The sequence below is a fragment of the Bos grunniens genome, chromosome 25 (genome assembly GCF_055505025.1).
Source record: "Bos grunniens cultivar Pamir isolate PY7600 chromosome 25, Bosgru_T2T1.0, whole genome shotgun sequence".
Classification (NCBI taxonomy): domain Eukaryota; kingdom Metazoa; phylum Chordata; class Mammalia; order Artiodactyla; family Bovidae; genus Bos; species Bos grunniens.
Genome location: NC_141189.1, coordinates 7,189,151 through 7,205,831, shown reverse-complemented (window position 1 = coordinate 7,205,831; position 16,681 = coordinate 7,189,151). Strand labels below are relative to the sequence as shown.

At 52.4% G+C, this 16,681-nt stretch overlaps 1 protein-coding gene across 2 annotated transcripts; it reads right to left on the bottom strand.

The window, feature by feature from the left end:
- Window positions 1–2,791: 2,791 nt before the first annotated feature.
- TRIM56 (tripartite motif containing 56) lies at window positions 2,792–11,757 on the bottom strand. Of its 2 annotated transcripts, XM_086374285.1 has the most exons (4): window positions 11,625–11,757; window positions 11,432–11,512; window positions 10,443–10,554; window positions 2,792–10,334 (listed from the first exon to the last, which is right to left on the bottom strand). In XM_086374285.1, exon 4 carries the CDS (start codon window positions 10,331–10,333, stop codon window positions 8,066–8,068), a length of 2,268 nt encoding a protein of 755 aa, XP_086230411.1. In that variant the 5' UTR covers window position 10,334; window positions 10,443–10,554; window positions 11,432–11,512; window positions 11,625–11,757; the 3' UTR covers window positions 2,792–8,065. The 2 variants fall into 2 exon arrangements, with proteins under 2 accessions (XP_086230411.1, XP_086230410.1); XM_086374284.1 differs by lacking the exon at window positions 11,625–11,757 and having other exon boundaries at window positions 11,432–11,570.
- Between the last annotated feature and the right edge of the window lie 4,924 nt (window positions 11,758–16,681).

Here is a 16,681-nt window from a genome sequence, read left to right as displayed (position 1 = left end):
CTGTGGAGTTGGAAAGAATCGGGCCAGGACTGAGCGACTAACACACACAGAGAGACTCCTCATGGAACGTGGGCACAGTTCTTGAGGCACATGAGCCTTCTGGGTTCCCCTCTCTGCTGGCTGAGAGTTAAAACCACCTTTCTATTTCCTCCAAAGCCCGTCTCCATATTTTTCATTTGGCTTCAGTGGGCAGAGAAAGCCAAGATTTTGGCCAGCAATAGATGTGACTCCCAGGAAGGTGCCGTGTGCCTTGCCTCGCCAGGGAGTGGTAGAGAGTTGGCCCCAAGCCAGCCATGGCTGGCATTGACCTCTGCCCAGCTCCTCGTGACCCCATTTACATAATGTAACCTCACCATTCCCGTCTTTAAATCAAGGGTGATAATAAAATGTACCTGCTGGACTTTATTAATACAGGTAAATGCAGAGCGGATGGAGAGAGAACTGCCTCTCAGAGTAAATGTCCACACATAACCTTCATTCATTTCTGCATTCATTCGTTCATTCAGAGTCTACTGCTTCTCACACAATATTCTACAGGCATAGGATGTATTAGTGCACAAAACAGGCAAATTGTCCTGTCGTGGGGCTTGCTTTGTACCTGGGGTAGAAACCGGGGAAGGAGACAAAACAATAAACCATAAGCAGGATAAATAATCCTATGAAACAGCGTGTTGGGAGGTCAAAGTGCTCTGAAACAAAGAAAAAGTACAGAGGAGTGAGATTACCATCTTTTTTTCCCAGAGTTTGGATCATTTCACTGTTACTCACGCTTCCTCCTAAGGAAAAGGGATAAATTCTTTTTGCCTTCTGGCCTGCCCCAGCATTTCCAGCTCCTCCCCTTGTTCAATCCAACCATGTGAGTGATAGGGATGAGGTTTTAGCACAAATTCACTCATTTGGTCTTTTCACTCACCGGTATTTACAGAACACCTGATTATGGAATGTTCCGTGTGAATCAGAAGTTCTTGACCTGAAGGGTTTTGCAGGTGAGGATGTGTGTGAATAATCGAGGTGAGAAAGTGGTCAGGGCGGCCAGAGATGGGTGGGAAGCGGGCGCTGGAGGGGAGAAGCGAGCGGTCTGAATGCAGCCATCCTGCGCGTGGACCTCCGGCCTCCACGCTGGGTTTCGGGGCCTGATCGCTGGCTCCTTGCTTTGGCTCTTTTCTTCCAATGAGCCTGTCCCTAACGTAGGGTTCAAGGCAGAGAAAATAGATGCTGCTCTTTCTGAAGAGGAAGAGACATTTTCTGAGTTGACCCGGAAGCAAAAGCAAGACGCCAGAGCCCTGCTCCCCCGACCTCAGTGATGAAGAATGATGCTGTGACCATCTGTCCAGCTGTGTGCCTGGCCTGTGACACGGCCCCACTTCCCCACCCTGCAGAGTCTGCGGCCTGGCCACTTGCAGACAGGCCCACGGCCATGAGCAGAGGCCACGGGCCTGCCGCCTCTGGGGCGGTGACTTCTCCAGTGCAGAGGAGAGACCCAGGTTTGAGGGATGAGGCTCGGCTGCATGGCTGGGGACTGAGGCCACGTGTTTCTGACCACAGGCGCAGACAATCCGCCTTGGGGCTTTGGAGCTAGAACAAGCCGTTCTCCCAACACTCAGCGCTCACATGGACCCGCAGGCTCTCCCGCGCCCGGCCCCCTCAGTTGCTGAGTCACCCTCCCCAGGGTTCACAGAGGCGCCGGTCCAGAGCCAGGCTGAGTCAGTAGATGATGAATTGCAGAATTCTTATTCAGGCTGTCACCGCAGCAGTGGTGGGCCCTCATCCCCACCTCCTGCTTCCCAACCGGGCCACTTAGAGCATTCTCTTATCACTTGTCATAACAGACAAGTGGGGGAAGGGGTGCTCTGGCAACGAGCACAAGACGGGGCACTGCCAAGCTTCCCTTTCTGTGTCTAGATTCTGGACCTGGATGGGTCCTGGCCTGTTAGCTCAGGGAAGAACCTGGGATCTCGTTTCGTTCAGCTCTCTTATCAATGAACGAGGAAACGACATGGGCTTAGGATTCAGAGCTGCTTGAAAGGGAAGCTCTGGGGTCAGAAACAAAATCTGCTTGTAATGAGCAAACCTCCCAGGTCTAGGGTTTCGCGTCTCTAACAGTGCTGGTGGTGGCCACTTCCATTTTGGCAGTCGATGGATGTGAAGCGCAGGGAGGCAACCCTCGGTAACTGCTATTTGATCCCTGCATTTGACTGGGAGGACAGAGGTTGAGTGAATTACAAGTAAGGACCGGAGAACTTCCTTCTTCCTGCTCAGGACTCAGAGAGGAGGGTCAGGGACTCCTGGAGGGACTTTGGAGAGCAGGTCAGAGGGGGTAGGTTTGGCCAGTAGGTGGATATTCCTAGAGCCTGGATACCTCCCAGCCCGGCAGGGGCCAACGTGGTATCACAGGCGCAGCAGGTCAGGTGGAGCCCGTAAATCAGAAAACAAGCAGAGACCAGTGATGGGCACAGCCACCCTGACCTGCGCCCTCTATTCACCTCCTTTACACACAACTTCGGGGGTCCTGCTGGGCCAGATCACCTGCTGGCTCCCTCCCACGAAACGTGAGCTTGGAAGATGCAGACCTCTGCCTAGAGGGCCCCTCTGTCCTACAGAGGCAGGAGTGGCCTGGGACGAGGATGGGGGAAACACAGATGATGACAGGGCCGATCACCCTGCGCCTGGATTGTCTCCAAGGGCTCCGGGTAGCATCTTCGCAGTTATAGCAGGAGGGCCATACTATCTGATTCCCTTCCCTACCTGGGTGTTGATCGTTCCGCACACGCATGAACCATCTGAGAAAAGGTTCACATTTTTCAAAGGAATTTATTAAGAAACGGGGGGGGGGAAATATAAAGTACACAATCAAAGGAATCAAAGAGTTTACAACATAGCTTCTTCAGGCCAGTGGCAACTAAGAAATATTTGCTGAGCCGACACCAAGGGTACGGAGGCCCCAATTCCATTTTCAATCCCATCTCCCTTGGCTGCTAACCCAATCAGCTCAAAACTTCCTCCGAAGAGAAGTCAGATTGCCTTCCCAAACCTCCCCAAACTACTTCCCAATTGCCTTTACAGCCCTTCTCTGCCTGGTCCCAGATTCCTCACCTAGGCTTTGGGTGAGGTCAGCCAGACCCTGCTGAGCCTTCTCCACCCTTCCAGTCACTCTAAATCTATTTCTGTTCCCATCTGGATTCATGTAATTGAACTATATTCATGAACCAGTTGGGCTGGCTTGATCTGCTGCCTTTGGTCAAGTTACCTATCTTTCTAAGCCTACATCTGAACCTGATCCTTCTGTGGGGAACAACTTCTTGAGCAGTGTCTCTCACAGCTCCCTGCCCCAGTTAGTCCAAGGCTACTTTCTCCCCCAGACAGAACTCTGCGCCTGCGTCCAACCTCCCACTTAACTTCCAGGTGGCTTTAGTTCTCAGCTAACCCTCCTGGGTGCTGGTGTAGTCGCTAAGTTGTGTCTTAGCGACTTGAGACCTCATGGACTGCAGCCCACCAGGCTCCTCTGTCCATGGGATTCCCTGGGAAAGAATACTGGAGTGGGCTGCCGTTGCCTTCTCCAGGGGAGTCTTCCTGACCCAGGAAGTGAACTCTTCACCGCTGAGCCACCAGGGAAGCTTGGGAGAGATGATCAAAATACCTTGATATTGGTACACACTTAGCACATCCTGCCCAGCTCAGGTCACCAACCTTATCAACCTCCTTGGAAGTTTTCTGACTTCTCTTTTGGACATCGGCCCCACTGGAATATTATCTCTGTAGATTATTCTATGAATGGCTTTATAGATACAGTAATAATAAGACTAAGGCAAAAGGAGAGCGAATCCCTCCCAAATTGTTATCTTCTCTTACAAAAAAAAAACAAAACTGGGCTACTCTTGCCGTTTCTTCTACGTGTTAGTATACAGGTTAGTATAGCCTGATTCTCAGCTGGCTTTTAGGAGCAGAACTCAGCCTTAGCAAGATGGCCATTGGTCCCTTCTGCACCTACAGTCACTGTTGAGTCTTAGCAAATGGCTTCTTCAAATAAACGTTGGAAGGCAGAACTGAAGAATCTCCTCCAACAGAGAAGCAGGTAACAGCTCTTCCCAGACATTCTCGAGCCTCCCTCACAACACATGCATACCACATCCCCTTTCAGGCTTACCCTGACAGAAAAGCATTAACTCAGTACTATGAACACAAGTTGGTTAAAATTTTTCCTAAGACCTCCAGTTTGAGCTTTGAGGGTGTACAAAATTCTCCACGCCTCTTAGCCAGTCCTCACGATAACCCTGTGAGGTGGGCACAGTGGATATTATGATGGGTCTTTTACTGATGTAGAAACAGGTCCACAGAGGTTAGGGAGCTCGACCAATATCACACAGCTGTTTAGTTGGAAGAAGGTGAAAGTGAAAGTCGCTCAGTCCTGTCCGACTCTTTGCGACTCCATGAGCTATACAGGCCATGGAATTCTCCAGGCTAGAATCCTGGAGTGGGTAGCCTTTCCTTTTCCAGGGGATCTTCCCAACCCAGGGATTGAACCCAGGTCTCCCACATTGCAGGTGGGTTCTTCACCAGCTGAGCCACCAGGGAAGCCAGCACTCAACCCAGATCTCTGCTGCCTCACTCATTTCCTCTTTTAGGCACAAAAGTACGAACGAGGTTCTCTACTCCCCTTTTCTCTACCTAAATGGCATCCTCCTTTTGTACACAATCTGGGAAGTCCCAAACAGGAAAAGGAATGATGGATCAAGTTAACTGTCACTGTCCAATACGGGGGTGTGAGGGGGATGTCATATCTTTCATGATGTTCCTGATTTCTTAACATCTGTAGTTGAAGCAAGAACTCTTTGTCCCAGTGCTGGGTGGTGCTTTCGGCACCAGGATTTGTTAGGATTCCCAGGTCACAGTTGGGAGGCTGGGGATTTTCCTTTCAAAATGATGCTCAGTGCTATCCTTCCCATCCATCTCACATTTCCCCAGGGCTGTGGCTTTCCCACCTCGACCGAGCCCTGCAGCGGGAAAACACAGTACTTCTGCCAATTGTCTCACATCTGACTTCCCAGGACTCTCGTGGTGTCCCCTGCAACTGCTTCATCTTTAGAACATCTGTGGGAGTCTCTTCCTGTATCCAGGTGGTATTTCCCCTCTGAAGTTCTCTATTCCCACCTCCTGGCTGGAGCCATTCCACCAGCCTGGCTCTCTGCACACGGTTCCCATGCAGCTCTGCAAAACTGTTGTTCTAACCTGAAGGTATTTATCCCTTAGAGGCCAGAACGCCCCAGGACACATAAGCAGGACACCCCGATTTCATCTCTTTTGTGACTCAGAGCTGAGTCACGCTCCTGAAGGCTTACGATAGGCTGAGTCCACAGTGCCCCCTACTGGAGATTTCCCACAAGCCAAGGTTTTGGACACCTTGGTGGGTCCCACTGTTTACTAGACACCAATTCACTCCACAGATGTTTACTGAGCACCTACTAGGAGCCGTCACTGTGCTGACTCTGTAGAGAGGGCTCCAAAGAAGACAGACACAGTCTCCCCACTCGTGCAACTCATCCTATGCCACCTGGTTCCGTGGAACCACAACTCGGTTTCCAGTTGGTCTGAATGAGTTGGTGAACTCAATAAGACCGTCTCTTGCTTCTGGACGTTCTGCAATGACAGATCATCCGTGGGGACTGCCTGACCACTGCAATCCTTCCCAGGGCACATTCCATGGTCAGCCACCAAACAGGCCCCTGATCTGCTAGCCTTTCCTCCCTGCTGGGTCCAGACCCACCAGGATTTTCCCCCTTGCTCCTGCTCTACCCCTACCCCCGCCAGAACAGTCTCATGTATTCTGACATTCATTTGCAAATCCAGGAGTTATTCTTGAATATCATTTATAGAGGTGTATTTTTCTGCAGTAAACAGTTAAGCATATATGTTATTTAATGGACAATAGTAACTGAAGTAGAAATGTGCATATATAAATAACAGCAGGAAATAACTCAAAAAGAACCCAACCTCCCCTGTCACTATTTACACATTTTGAACCTGTTTACACTCAGTAAACTATTCAGACATGCTTTTACCTTGCTGCTATAATGATGTGATCAGAAATCCAAAAGTTTTTTTTTGCTTATGATTGCATCACAGTCAAAATCGTCTAAATAGTTCTCATAGTTGTCATACATGAAGGCAGTAACTCACTGTCCTGCTAGACCACAATCCACTTGGCTATTCCTTCCAGAGCTGAGCTGTTTCCTGTCAATGACTATAATATACAGCGTGGTCACAAATACCTATCTGCAAATCCTTTTCCTTTTTCAGTTCTTTTCCCAGAATGTATTCCCCAATGTGAAGTAACTTCATCTTACAATCATTTCTTTGACTCCTGTCAAGTCCTGCCAAACCGATCTCCAGGAAGCAGCATTTATCATGCCAGGAGCCTATTTCCCCATGATATAGCTTCAAAAATATTTTTTTGAAGAATGCAAATGATTGATTTTATTTTTCATTTTATGTGTTCTGGCCTGTGTAGATTCCCTTCTGGGGACCCAACTTACTTGGTCTTTTGACCAAGTAGATCTCTTTAAGTCAATGTATACCCTCGAGACTCAGCTCTCAGATCAACGCTTTGTAATGTCCTCCCCTCGTCGATTTTTCCTTTAATCTTCATTATTATTTGCTGTGCACACATCTCAAAATTTTATGTAATTGAATCCATCCACTCGACATTGATTATTTCCCCCTTCACTTCATGAAACAAATCAACGACCTCCCTGGAAAAAGATTTTCTTTTCCCTCCACCTAACGTCCTGTATTTTCCATCTGGACTTGTCCAAAATCTCTCTGGTACCCATGACCACTCACAGTCCATGATCCTTACATTAAGATTCCCTTTGGTCATCTCTCACCAGCCCCTGGCTAGCCACGGCCCATGCCAAGGGCCCGTGCTTACAGCTCACTTCTGACACGAACCCTCCACGCAATTTCCACTCCTCCGCCCATGTCAGCCCCACTACTGACTTCTCAGGTCTTCCAACTGGTTTGGCCCCTGAGTTCCACACCTGGCCTCTAGGATTAGGTGTGTTCCCCACCCATAATAGCAATACAGACAAAAATGCCTTTAACACCTTAGTTCAGCCAGAATTTCTCAAAAGGAGTTGTGCTGGGAAACTAAGAAGGAGCTAAAAATAAACTCCAGGAAGTATTAAGACATCAAAACAGAAGAGACTTTATATTCTACAGAGGTCTGACCTCAGGCTGGCTTGGAGGTGAGAGGTGAGGGAAGTTGGAGGGAAGGCCCCAGGTAAGTGCTGCGTTTTAGACTCCAGCCCTACCAGCTCCGTTTTCTAACAGCACATTCTCTTCAGGGGCTTTAAGGTGAACATCCACTGCCCTGGGGTAGTGTCTGCACTTGGTCCCCCACAAAGCCCACCCTGTTCTTCACTGGGGGGTGCTACTGTTGGAGGAGGAGCCGCAATGTGCCGGCTGTGGCTGAAGGCAATGAATGACCTCAGCCCTTCCGTCTCTGCAGTGAAAGATGCCACTGACTGCCGGGTTCAAAATCTCAGGCCCCTGCTAACCTAGCCTGTCCCCTTCCAGCTGGAGAAGAACGGGTTCTCAGCTCTCTTCTGCAAAGTACGTAATCGACATAACCTGAGCCCTTCTTGGCTCCAAGGACAATCTCTACCCACCTCCCCAGGCCTCTCCCCGGGCCACCCCATCAGGAATGGTTTTGAAGAAGAACGCAAATCAGAACTAGTTTACATATCTTGGAAACCTAGACTCTATGGTAGCGGCAGTGGCAGTCACCACACCCCCCCCTCCCCCAATTCAAAAGCAAGAGGCGTTAATGCCCAGCACCTCTCCAACCCCTCCTCCTCTGCTTCTGAGAATTATGGTCATGCCAACCCTGCTTGGTCCCTATCCCTGCACCTGCACAGGGGTTTGGCACTTCAAATTGTGAAAAGCTGTCAACCCCTGCCCTCCGAGAAAATGCCCTTGGCCGCCACATCTCCTGGGCGGCCCTGCCTGCCTTCTCCCCGCCTTCATTTCCTGCCCCCCCCCACCCAGTCCCATCCCCAGTCCCAGCCCTTTAACTGTCAAGAGGGCGGACCCGAAAGACGTGGATGGTGCCGTTACTGAGGGACACGACCAGGTACCTGCCGTCCACCATGGTGGTCACCCGGGGCTTTTCCAGGCCGTGATAGGCCGTCAGGAAGTCGCCAAGCAGCGAGCCCTTCGGATCGAGGATCACCACCTTGTTGACCTCGCGAAGGGTCAGAAAGATGTAGCCTTTCTTATCCACGGACACGGAACCCGGCTGGCAGCCATGCAGGCCAGGTCCCCGGTACTCCCCAACCACCTGACCCAGCCCATCACAGACCACCAAGCTATTCTGCTGCCAATCGGACCCTACAAAATGGCCCTGGGGGCTGGTGGTCAGGAACACCAGTGCCCGCAGGCCCCGGTTGGCCTTGCCCCCGGGGATGAACCGCGTGGCCAAGCTACCTTCCATGTTGTACACCTCCACGTGGCCGGACACGCTGACCGCCACCCGGTCCCCACTCGGCATGGCGGCCACAGCATGGCTGGCCTGGCAGAGGCTCAGCGCCCGGCGCCACTGCACCTCGCCATTGTGGTTGATGAGATAGAGCCGCGCGGCTGCTGAGAAGGCCACGGTGTCCTGCAGGGCGGCCACGCTGCATGGGGAGCAGCCCTCGGGCACGGGCACGGCACCCCTGTAGTCGCCATTGAGAGAGAAGCGCTTTAGGGCCCTGTTCTGCTCATCCGCCACCAGGATCTCCCGGGAGCCAAAGGGACAGAGCCCAGTGATCCGGGGGGCGCGCTTGTCCCCGGGCATCCGGGTGGGGAAGCTGCAGAAAAAGATGGGCCTGGGGAGGAGGCCAGAGCCCTCTAGGTTTGGCCCGGGGGCGGGGCTGGGCTCCCGGGAGACGGACTTGAGCCTGCCTTTGAACTTCCTCTTCTTGTTGGATCTGCTGCCCACCCGGGCCTGGGTTCCTCCATCTTCCTGGGGTGTCTGGGCTCTGCCCTCTTTCGGGGTTTTGGCTCCATCTTCCTGGGGAGTCTCAGCTCTCTCCGCCTTGAGGGGCTGAGCTTCGTCCTCTTGGGGTGTCTGCGCTCTGTCCTGATTTGGGGTCTGAACTCCATCCCTGCTCTGGGGCTGTGTTGCATCACCTCCCTGGCTTCGGGCTCCATCCTTCCCGCTGTCCTTCTGCGGCAGCTGCTCCTCAAAGGAAAGCCTCAGCAGGTGGCAGTTCTTGTCCAGGAGCCCGGGATACAGTTCCAGCTGGGGCAGCTGGCAGGGAGCGGGCCCAGGCACCCAGGGACAGCCCTGCAGCTGCCGGAGCCGCTGGGCGATCGCCCCCTCCAGCGAGAGGATCTCAGCCTCACGACCCAGGCTAAGCACCCTACGGGCAAAGGCGGCCGCCTCCCTGGCCACTTGCTCCTGGCCCTCCAGCTCCCCCAGGCGCTCCCGAGCACCCTCCTCGGCAGCCTCCACGTGGGCCCGCAGCTGACCGAGCACCTCCTGCTTCTGGGCCAGGAGGGCCCTGAGGACCCGCTCGGACGCCTCCTCCACCTGTGTGACCACCTTGGCCGCCTGCTCCCGCAGCCGGGCCAAGGCTTCCTTTTCAGCCAGCCGGGTGGCCTCCAGCTCGGCCAGGTTGTTGTCCACGCCGGCCAGCAGCTCCTCGAGGCCGGGCCTCCGGGCACGCACAGCCTCAGCCAGGGGCAGGCAGGGGTGGTCCAGGTGGGGGTCCAGGCGACACTCTCGGCACAGCAGCTGGGAGCACGGCTGGCACAGGAAGCGCAGGGCCTCCCCCGGGTGCTGGGGACACTGGGCCGCCTGGCGCTCCCGGGCCTCCTCGTCGTACCACCCCGCCCTGTAGCCCACCAGGTCCACCACCCGATGGCTGTGGGTCTGTCGGGTGCACCGGTGTCCGTCGGCACAGGCCTGGCACAGGTCGTCGGCACAGTCCAGGCAGCGGGCGGTGGCTGGCCCCCCGGCACTGGCGCCCCCCATCAGGGGGCACAGGGCACAGGCCGGCTTCCCTGCCCGCAGGTCGCCACCGGCCCGGGCCTTCACCAAATCCAGGAGTCCGTTGACAAAGAAGTTGGTCTTGAAGGCGGCCACGCCTGCAGGCGGCACGGGCACAGACTCACGGCACTCGGGGCATCGGAGGCGGCTGCCCTCGGCCAGCTGTGCTAGGCAGTCCTGGCAGTAGGTGTGCAGGCAGGGCAGCGTTTTGGGCACCCGCAGTTGCTCCAGGCAGATTTTACAGGCCAGGAAGTCGCTGCTCAGGGCCTCCAGGAGGGATGGTGAGGAGCCCTGGGAAACCATTCTGCAAGCAAGAGGTTGAGGGCAGAGGTTGAGGGCACTCCTGAAGTGGCCGTCCTCTGCCCTCCCACCTCTGCCCCATACTCAAGCCCCACCAGGTCTGGGATCTCACCTGAATGGCTGGGAATTTTCTTGTCGTCTCTGGAGCTAAAGAACCACCTCCCTTCTCCGTACAGACATTCAGAAATGTGAAAAGTAAAGGCTGCCTTCGCGCAAGTCAGGCCCTGCGAGATCCGAAGAGACCAAGAGGCCGGGCCTTAGAGAGCCCATGGGGTAATGATGGGTGCCCCTGCCCGCCTGCCCCGCCGTTGACAAGCCTTGTGGCACATGGGGTGAGAGTCTGGTGTGAACAGACCCTGGGGACCATGCTGGGTGTGAGCTGCCCGGGCGGGGGTGGGGCAGGGAGGACACAGCGGAGGGTCCAGTGGGGCAGAGTCCCCTTGACTCCTGGCAGGTGGGGCAGAACAACTGGCTTCAATTGCCAGGGCCCCAAGTCCCAGGGCCGGGTACACCTGCCTCCCGGACCGCCCCCCCCTCCCCCGCCGCAGCAGCATCACAGGAACTGGGGGCCCCCCAACTTCCTGCCCCGACGGCCCCGCAATGGGCTCTGGAGAAGTCAGAGGGGCTGCTGAGGGGAAGGGGCTGCCAGGCTCTTTCCGTCCAGCTTCTCGGACTTCTGGTCCGAGCCCCGGCTCCCCCAGCCCTTTTCTTTCCGCCCGTGTTGCTGCTGGAGGCCTCCTCCTTTCCAAGGAGCCTCTGGAGGGTCGGAGTCACGTGAGGCTCCGTCTGTGAATGCCCCCAGCATCCGGCACAGTGGCCAGTGAAATACTTGATAAAGAAACTTGGGGCGTTTCCCCCAAACTTCCAGAAAGTAGGGGCTGGGTCGGGGGGAGGGGTGGCGGGCAGGGCTGAGAGAGTGGGAAGGGGGTCTTCCCAGGGAGACCTCAGCTCTCTGGCCCCGGAGAGAGGAGCCTCCCCTCTGCTCCCGCCCTCTGGGTCTCTGTCCCCCTCCCCTCCCTTCCTCTTTCTCCGGCCGTCTCCCTTCCCCCACCCCCTCCAGTCCAATTCTCCCTCCAGCCGCCCCCCAAGCCCCCTACTTACCTAGCTTGGGCTCCAGGACCCAGAGCTGGGGGATTCCCCGACCAACCCCTCGGAGGCCCTGATGCGGCTGTTGCCCGGCTCCTGAAAGAGAAACAAAACTGAAACTAATTGTACTTCTGCAACTTCCGTCCCAGGCCCGGGACACGGACTAGAACGGCCGCAGGCCCCGCCCTCTTCCCTCCCCAGCCTGGACCTCTTCCTCGCAGGGGGGGCCTTCCCCCATCGGCGGGGCACAGTCCCCGCCCGCAGGCTCCCGGGCTTCGTGCGGGCTGGGTCAGCTTTCGCGGCTGGAGTCTGCGAGGTCGGCCTGTCCGTTTGAGCCTCGGGATTTGCTCAGCCTGCTAAGTGTGTCTGTCGCAAGGGCAGGGCAGCTGCCTGAGGATGTATCCTCTGAGGGAAGAAATGAGAGATCTTAGGTGATTCTCGGAGACGCAGGGTAACCAGAGCCCCGGCCTCGGGCCAGGCTTCCAGGGCTGCCGCATATTTGCAAATCCAGCCCTAGGTGAGGCCCTTCTACCACAATTGTCTGCTGAGATTCGGGAGGGGGTCCTGGAGGAGGTGTCCCTTGAGATGAGTCACCAGAGTGCGAAGGGGTCGGGGATCGCCAGAGAAGAACGCAGGGAAGGGGATTCCAGGAATTGGGAACAGCAAGGTGGGCCCAGACGAATGAAATACCACATACTCTGCTGGGGGTCCCAAGTAATTCAGGATGGTTTGTGCGAGAAATTACGGTTGCCAGGGGGAAGGATGGGGGAAGAGATAGGGAGATTGAGCACCGGCATGTATACACTGCCATGTTTAAAATGGACAGCCAACAAGGTCCTACTGTATAGCATAGGGAACTCAATGGTATGTGGCAGCCTGGATTGGAGGGAAGTTTAGGAGAGATTAGATACATGTATACCCGTTTCAGTGTTCTTGCCTGGAGAATCCCAGGGACGGGGGAGCCTGGTGGGCTGCCGTCTCTGGGGTCGCACAGAGTCGGACACGACTGAAGCGACTTAGCAGCAGCAGCAGCAGATACATGCATATGGAGCAGTGATAAAGAGTCCACCTGCCAATGCTGGAGATGCAGGAGATGCAGGTTCTATCTTCCAGGGATGAACACCTGGAGTGGGAAATAGCAACCCTCTCCAGTACTCTTGCTTGGAGAATTCCATGGACGGAGGAGCCTGGCGGGCCACAGTCCGTGGGGTCACAAAGAATCGGACATGACTGAGCACGCATGCACAGATATGTATATATTTATGGCTGAGGCCCTTTGCAGTCCACCTGAAGTTATCACAATATTGCTAATTGGCTATACCCCAATACAAAATAAAAAAAAGTTAAAAAATAAAAAAGGAACGATGTGTGGTAAAGGGACGTGTCAGTAGTAGCAGATGATGTCACCGAGGAAGCAGCGGCTGGATCAGAGAGAGTCTTATGGTCTACATGACAGAGTCTGAGATTTATCCCCAAAGCCGAAAGAAGCCATCGAAGGATATTTCCCCCAACACCTTCTGGAAATTATGAAGCACAAAGGAGTCGAAAGAATTGAAACAAACACCCCCATGTCTATCCCCTAGTTTCTGCAGTTAACACCTTGCCATAGTTGATTCATCACACAGCTACCCAGATGGGCATCCGTTTATTCACAGGGACAGGATTTCAGGAAGAAACACAACTGGTGAGAACTCACTCTGGCGTCAGCCAAGAGAACAGAGGGGAGCTTGTTTTCCAGGTGGAAAGCGGAGGGGTCTGAGCTGACACAGCTCCACTAGGGGCAGGGTGGGGGGTGGAGGAGGGGAGCCTCAGGTGTGACAAGTTGGTGCAGGTGATGACAGGAGAGTAGGAAGTCCTTAGGGTTTTGCAGACCTGGCGGTCAGCACAGAGGGCTCAGCAGGTGATAACCCGGGCTTGTGACTTTTCCGGACTTTTCCAAGGAACCTGTGGTTTTGATGAAGTTCGCCCAGCAGAGTCCAATGTGAGAAGAGCAGGGCTGAGATGGCGCTAAAAACACGTTCATGGGCAAGCGGGCGAAGGGCCTGGGGCGAGAAGAGGCTGAGGGGCGCTTCCAGAGACGTAGGTGGGAATCCAAGAGAGAGAAGGTCCCACAAGCCTTGGCTGCAGGATGCTGCACCTCCGGAAGGGGGAGGCGGTCATCACGGCCGGATGCTGCAGACTGGACGGTCAGCCATGATGAGCACAGAGAAACGTACTGACCACGTGTGTCCCCAAGTGTGTGTACACACACCTGCACATGCGTACAGACCCCGTGTGTGCTTGTCTGTGCACAGTCAAGGAAGATTTTCTGGATGGCTGCCTAGTGGCTCAGTGGTAAAGAATCCACCTGCCAGTGTAGGAAACGGGGTGGGTTCGATCCCTGGGTCTGGCAGATCCCCTGGAGGAGAGCCTGGCAACCCACTCCAGTATTTTTGCCTAGGAAATCCCATGGACAGAGGAGCCTGGTGGGCTACAATCCATGGGGTTGCAGAAGAGGCAAACATGAAAGCAACAGCTGCTAGACAGCATGCCATATATATGTGCAATACACAAAGATCAACAAGATAGTTTCCCCACCCATGGGCAGTTCATAATCCTTGGTGGTCCAGTGGTTAGGACTCTGTGCTTCCACTGCAGGGGGCACGGGTCCGATCTTTGGTTGGGGAACTAAGATACCCCTGGAGTGGGTTGCCATTTCCTTCTCCAGGGGATCTTCCCGACCCAGGGATCAAACCCACATCTCCTTCATTGGCAGGTGAGTTCTTTACCCCTAAGGCACCAAGCATAACCTGATTTAATCCTCACAGCAATCTCATAAGGTAGGTAGCACTCTTGCCCCCATTTTACAGATGAGGAAACTGAGTAACAGAATACATCACCCAAGGTCACACAAGTGCTGTGGCAGCACAGAGGGAAGTTTGCTTTCTCCTGGAATGGCGGAGGTGGTGGTGGTGGTTGTATGGGAATCAGGAAGGCTTCATGAAAGAAGCAGCATTAAAATGATTGCCCTTCCCTCACCCCAAACATTGAACAATTGTTTAAAGTGCCTACAGTGTGCAGCAGACCCCAGGAAATTGGTTTCTTCTGCTTGAAATCAGGCATCCACATCAAGGGATAACTCAGCTTACAACCGAGTGGTTAAGTGTTACCATGGAGACCTGGGGAGAAGGAGGAGTTCCTGCCAGATGCTGGGGGTTCCTCAAGAAGCCTCTGCTGCTGGGTGTTCTGATGAGATGGGAGTGTGGGTGGGTGGAGGGACGTGGTAGGAGATGGGAGCATGCAGGCAGAACAAACTTCACAATTTCTTGTTGAGAATCCTGAAAGACCTTAAGGTATCGGGGAGCCATTATAGACTTTTTATTAGGCAAGTTTGGACTTTTTCTGCAGGCACTTTGGGGGTGAGATTAAAGGCAAAGGTTTTTGATCTTAATTTATACAAATATGCATAATTTAAAATAAAATTTAAAAGACTCATATCATCATTATAACAAAATAACTTTTTTTTCCTATGTGTATTTCCTCTGGTCTCTGTCCATGTGAGTATATTTTACACAACTGTATATGTATTTATACATATCTGACGTAGCTGTGTTTATAGTGTACGTGTACTTTTTGTCTACTTGTCAATCTAACACACGTGCGTCTCAGGGTTGGGAAATCCTCCTGGAGTATTTTGTTGATTCTCTCCCCTCTGCTTTCTCCGTTTTCCCATCTGGAACTTCCATCATTCAGTGGTTGCATCTCCCAGATGGTCTTCTAATTTTATATCTAATCTTTTTTTTTTTTTTGGTACTACTTTCTGGGAGGTTTCCTCTAACTTAAACTTTCAGTTGTTGTGCTTTTTTCAAATCTGCTGCCACGATGCTAACTCACGAGTTCCTTTTATCGTTTACTTCTCTGAGGATGTGAGTGACAGTCTTGTTATTGTTGTTGCTGGGGTTGGTGGTGGTGGTGTGTGTGATGTGTGTGTATGAGAGAGTTTTCTTCGTCTTGCACAGTATCTGTTACTTCCAAGTTGTGGTTTCCTTCCCCTCTCTTTCCCTTCCTTCCTCCTTCTTTAGGTGACTGTAGTATTTATTGTTTTATAGTTTCTTTTGTTTATTTTTAAAATTGTTTTATATTTTTAAATTAGCTTTCTTTATGTACAATGAAAATCATCAATTTATATGTAGAGCTCAATGAGTCTTGCCAATGTATACACTTAAATAATTACCAACACAATCACACTATGCAACAGTACAATATAAACATAAGGAAACTGACATTGGCAGGATGCTGTGAACTGGACTACAGACCTTATTCAGATTTCACCAGTTTTTACGTTACTCCAGTGTGTGTGCATATGTGGTATATGTGTGTGCTCGGTTGCTCAGTCATGTCTGACTCTTTATGACCTCAAGGCCTGTAGCCTGCCAGGCTCCTCTGTCCATGGAATTTTCCAGGCAAGAATACTGGATTGGGTTGCCATTTCTTATTACAGGGGATCTTCCCAACCCAGAGATAGAGCTCCCATCTCTTGCATCTCCTTCATTAGCAGGCGAATTCTTTACCACTGCACCACTTGGGTAGCCCCCTGTTACTGGGTATTAGTTCTATGCAATTTTATCACAGGTATAACCACCATGCAACCACAACAATAATCAAGACACAGAACTGTCACATTAACACACAAAAAACTGCTCCTTCTGTACTGCCTTCTCTTGTGTTAAAAATATTTTTATTGGGACTTCCCTGATGGTCCAGTGGTTAAGAATCCGCCTTCCAATGCAGAGGGCATAAGTTCTATCCCTGGTCAGGGAACTAAGAGCCCACATTTAGTGGGGTAACTAAGCCCAGGGGCTACAACTAGAGAACCCAATTACAGAAGCCCCTGAATGCTGCAACGAAAGCCCAGAGCAGCCAAAAAAATATATATATAAGGTGTGACTGATAAATTCTTTAAAACATTTCTATTGTATTATTTTAATTCCACTGTTTCTATGTTTCTAAGCTCACTTCTTAGTGATTGCTCTAGGAACTACAATATGCATCTTCAACTTATGAGAAACTATTTCAGATTTATAATGACTTAAATCCAATAAAATATAGCAATGTAGTTCTATTTCTTCCCCTTCTTTATTCTATTTTTGTCAAATCGATTACATCTACGTGTGTTAAAAACGCAGCAATACAGCCCTATAATAATTATTTAAACAACTTCATTTTTAAAAGACAGTAAGGGAAGGAAAGATATAGATCAGTGTTTTGATTTACCATGAGTTTACC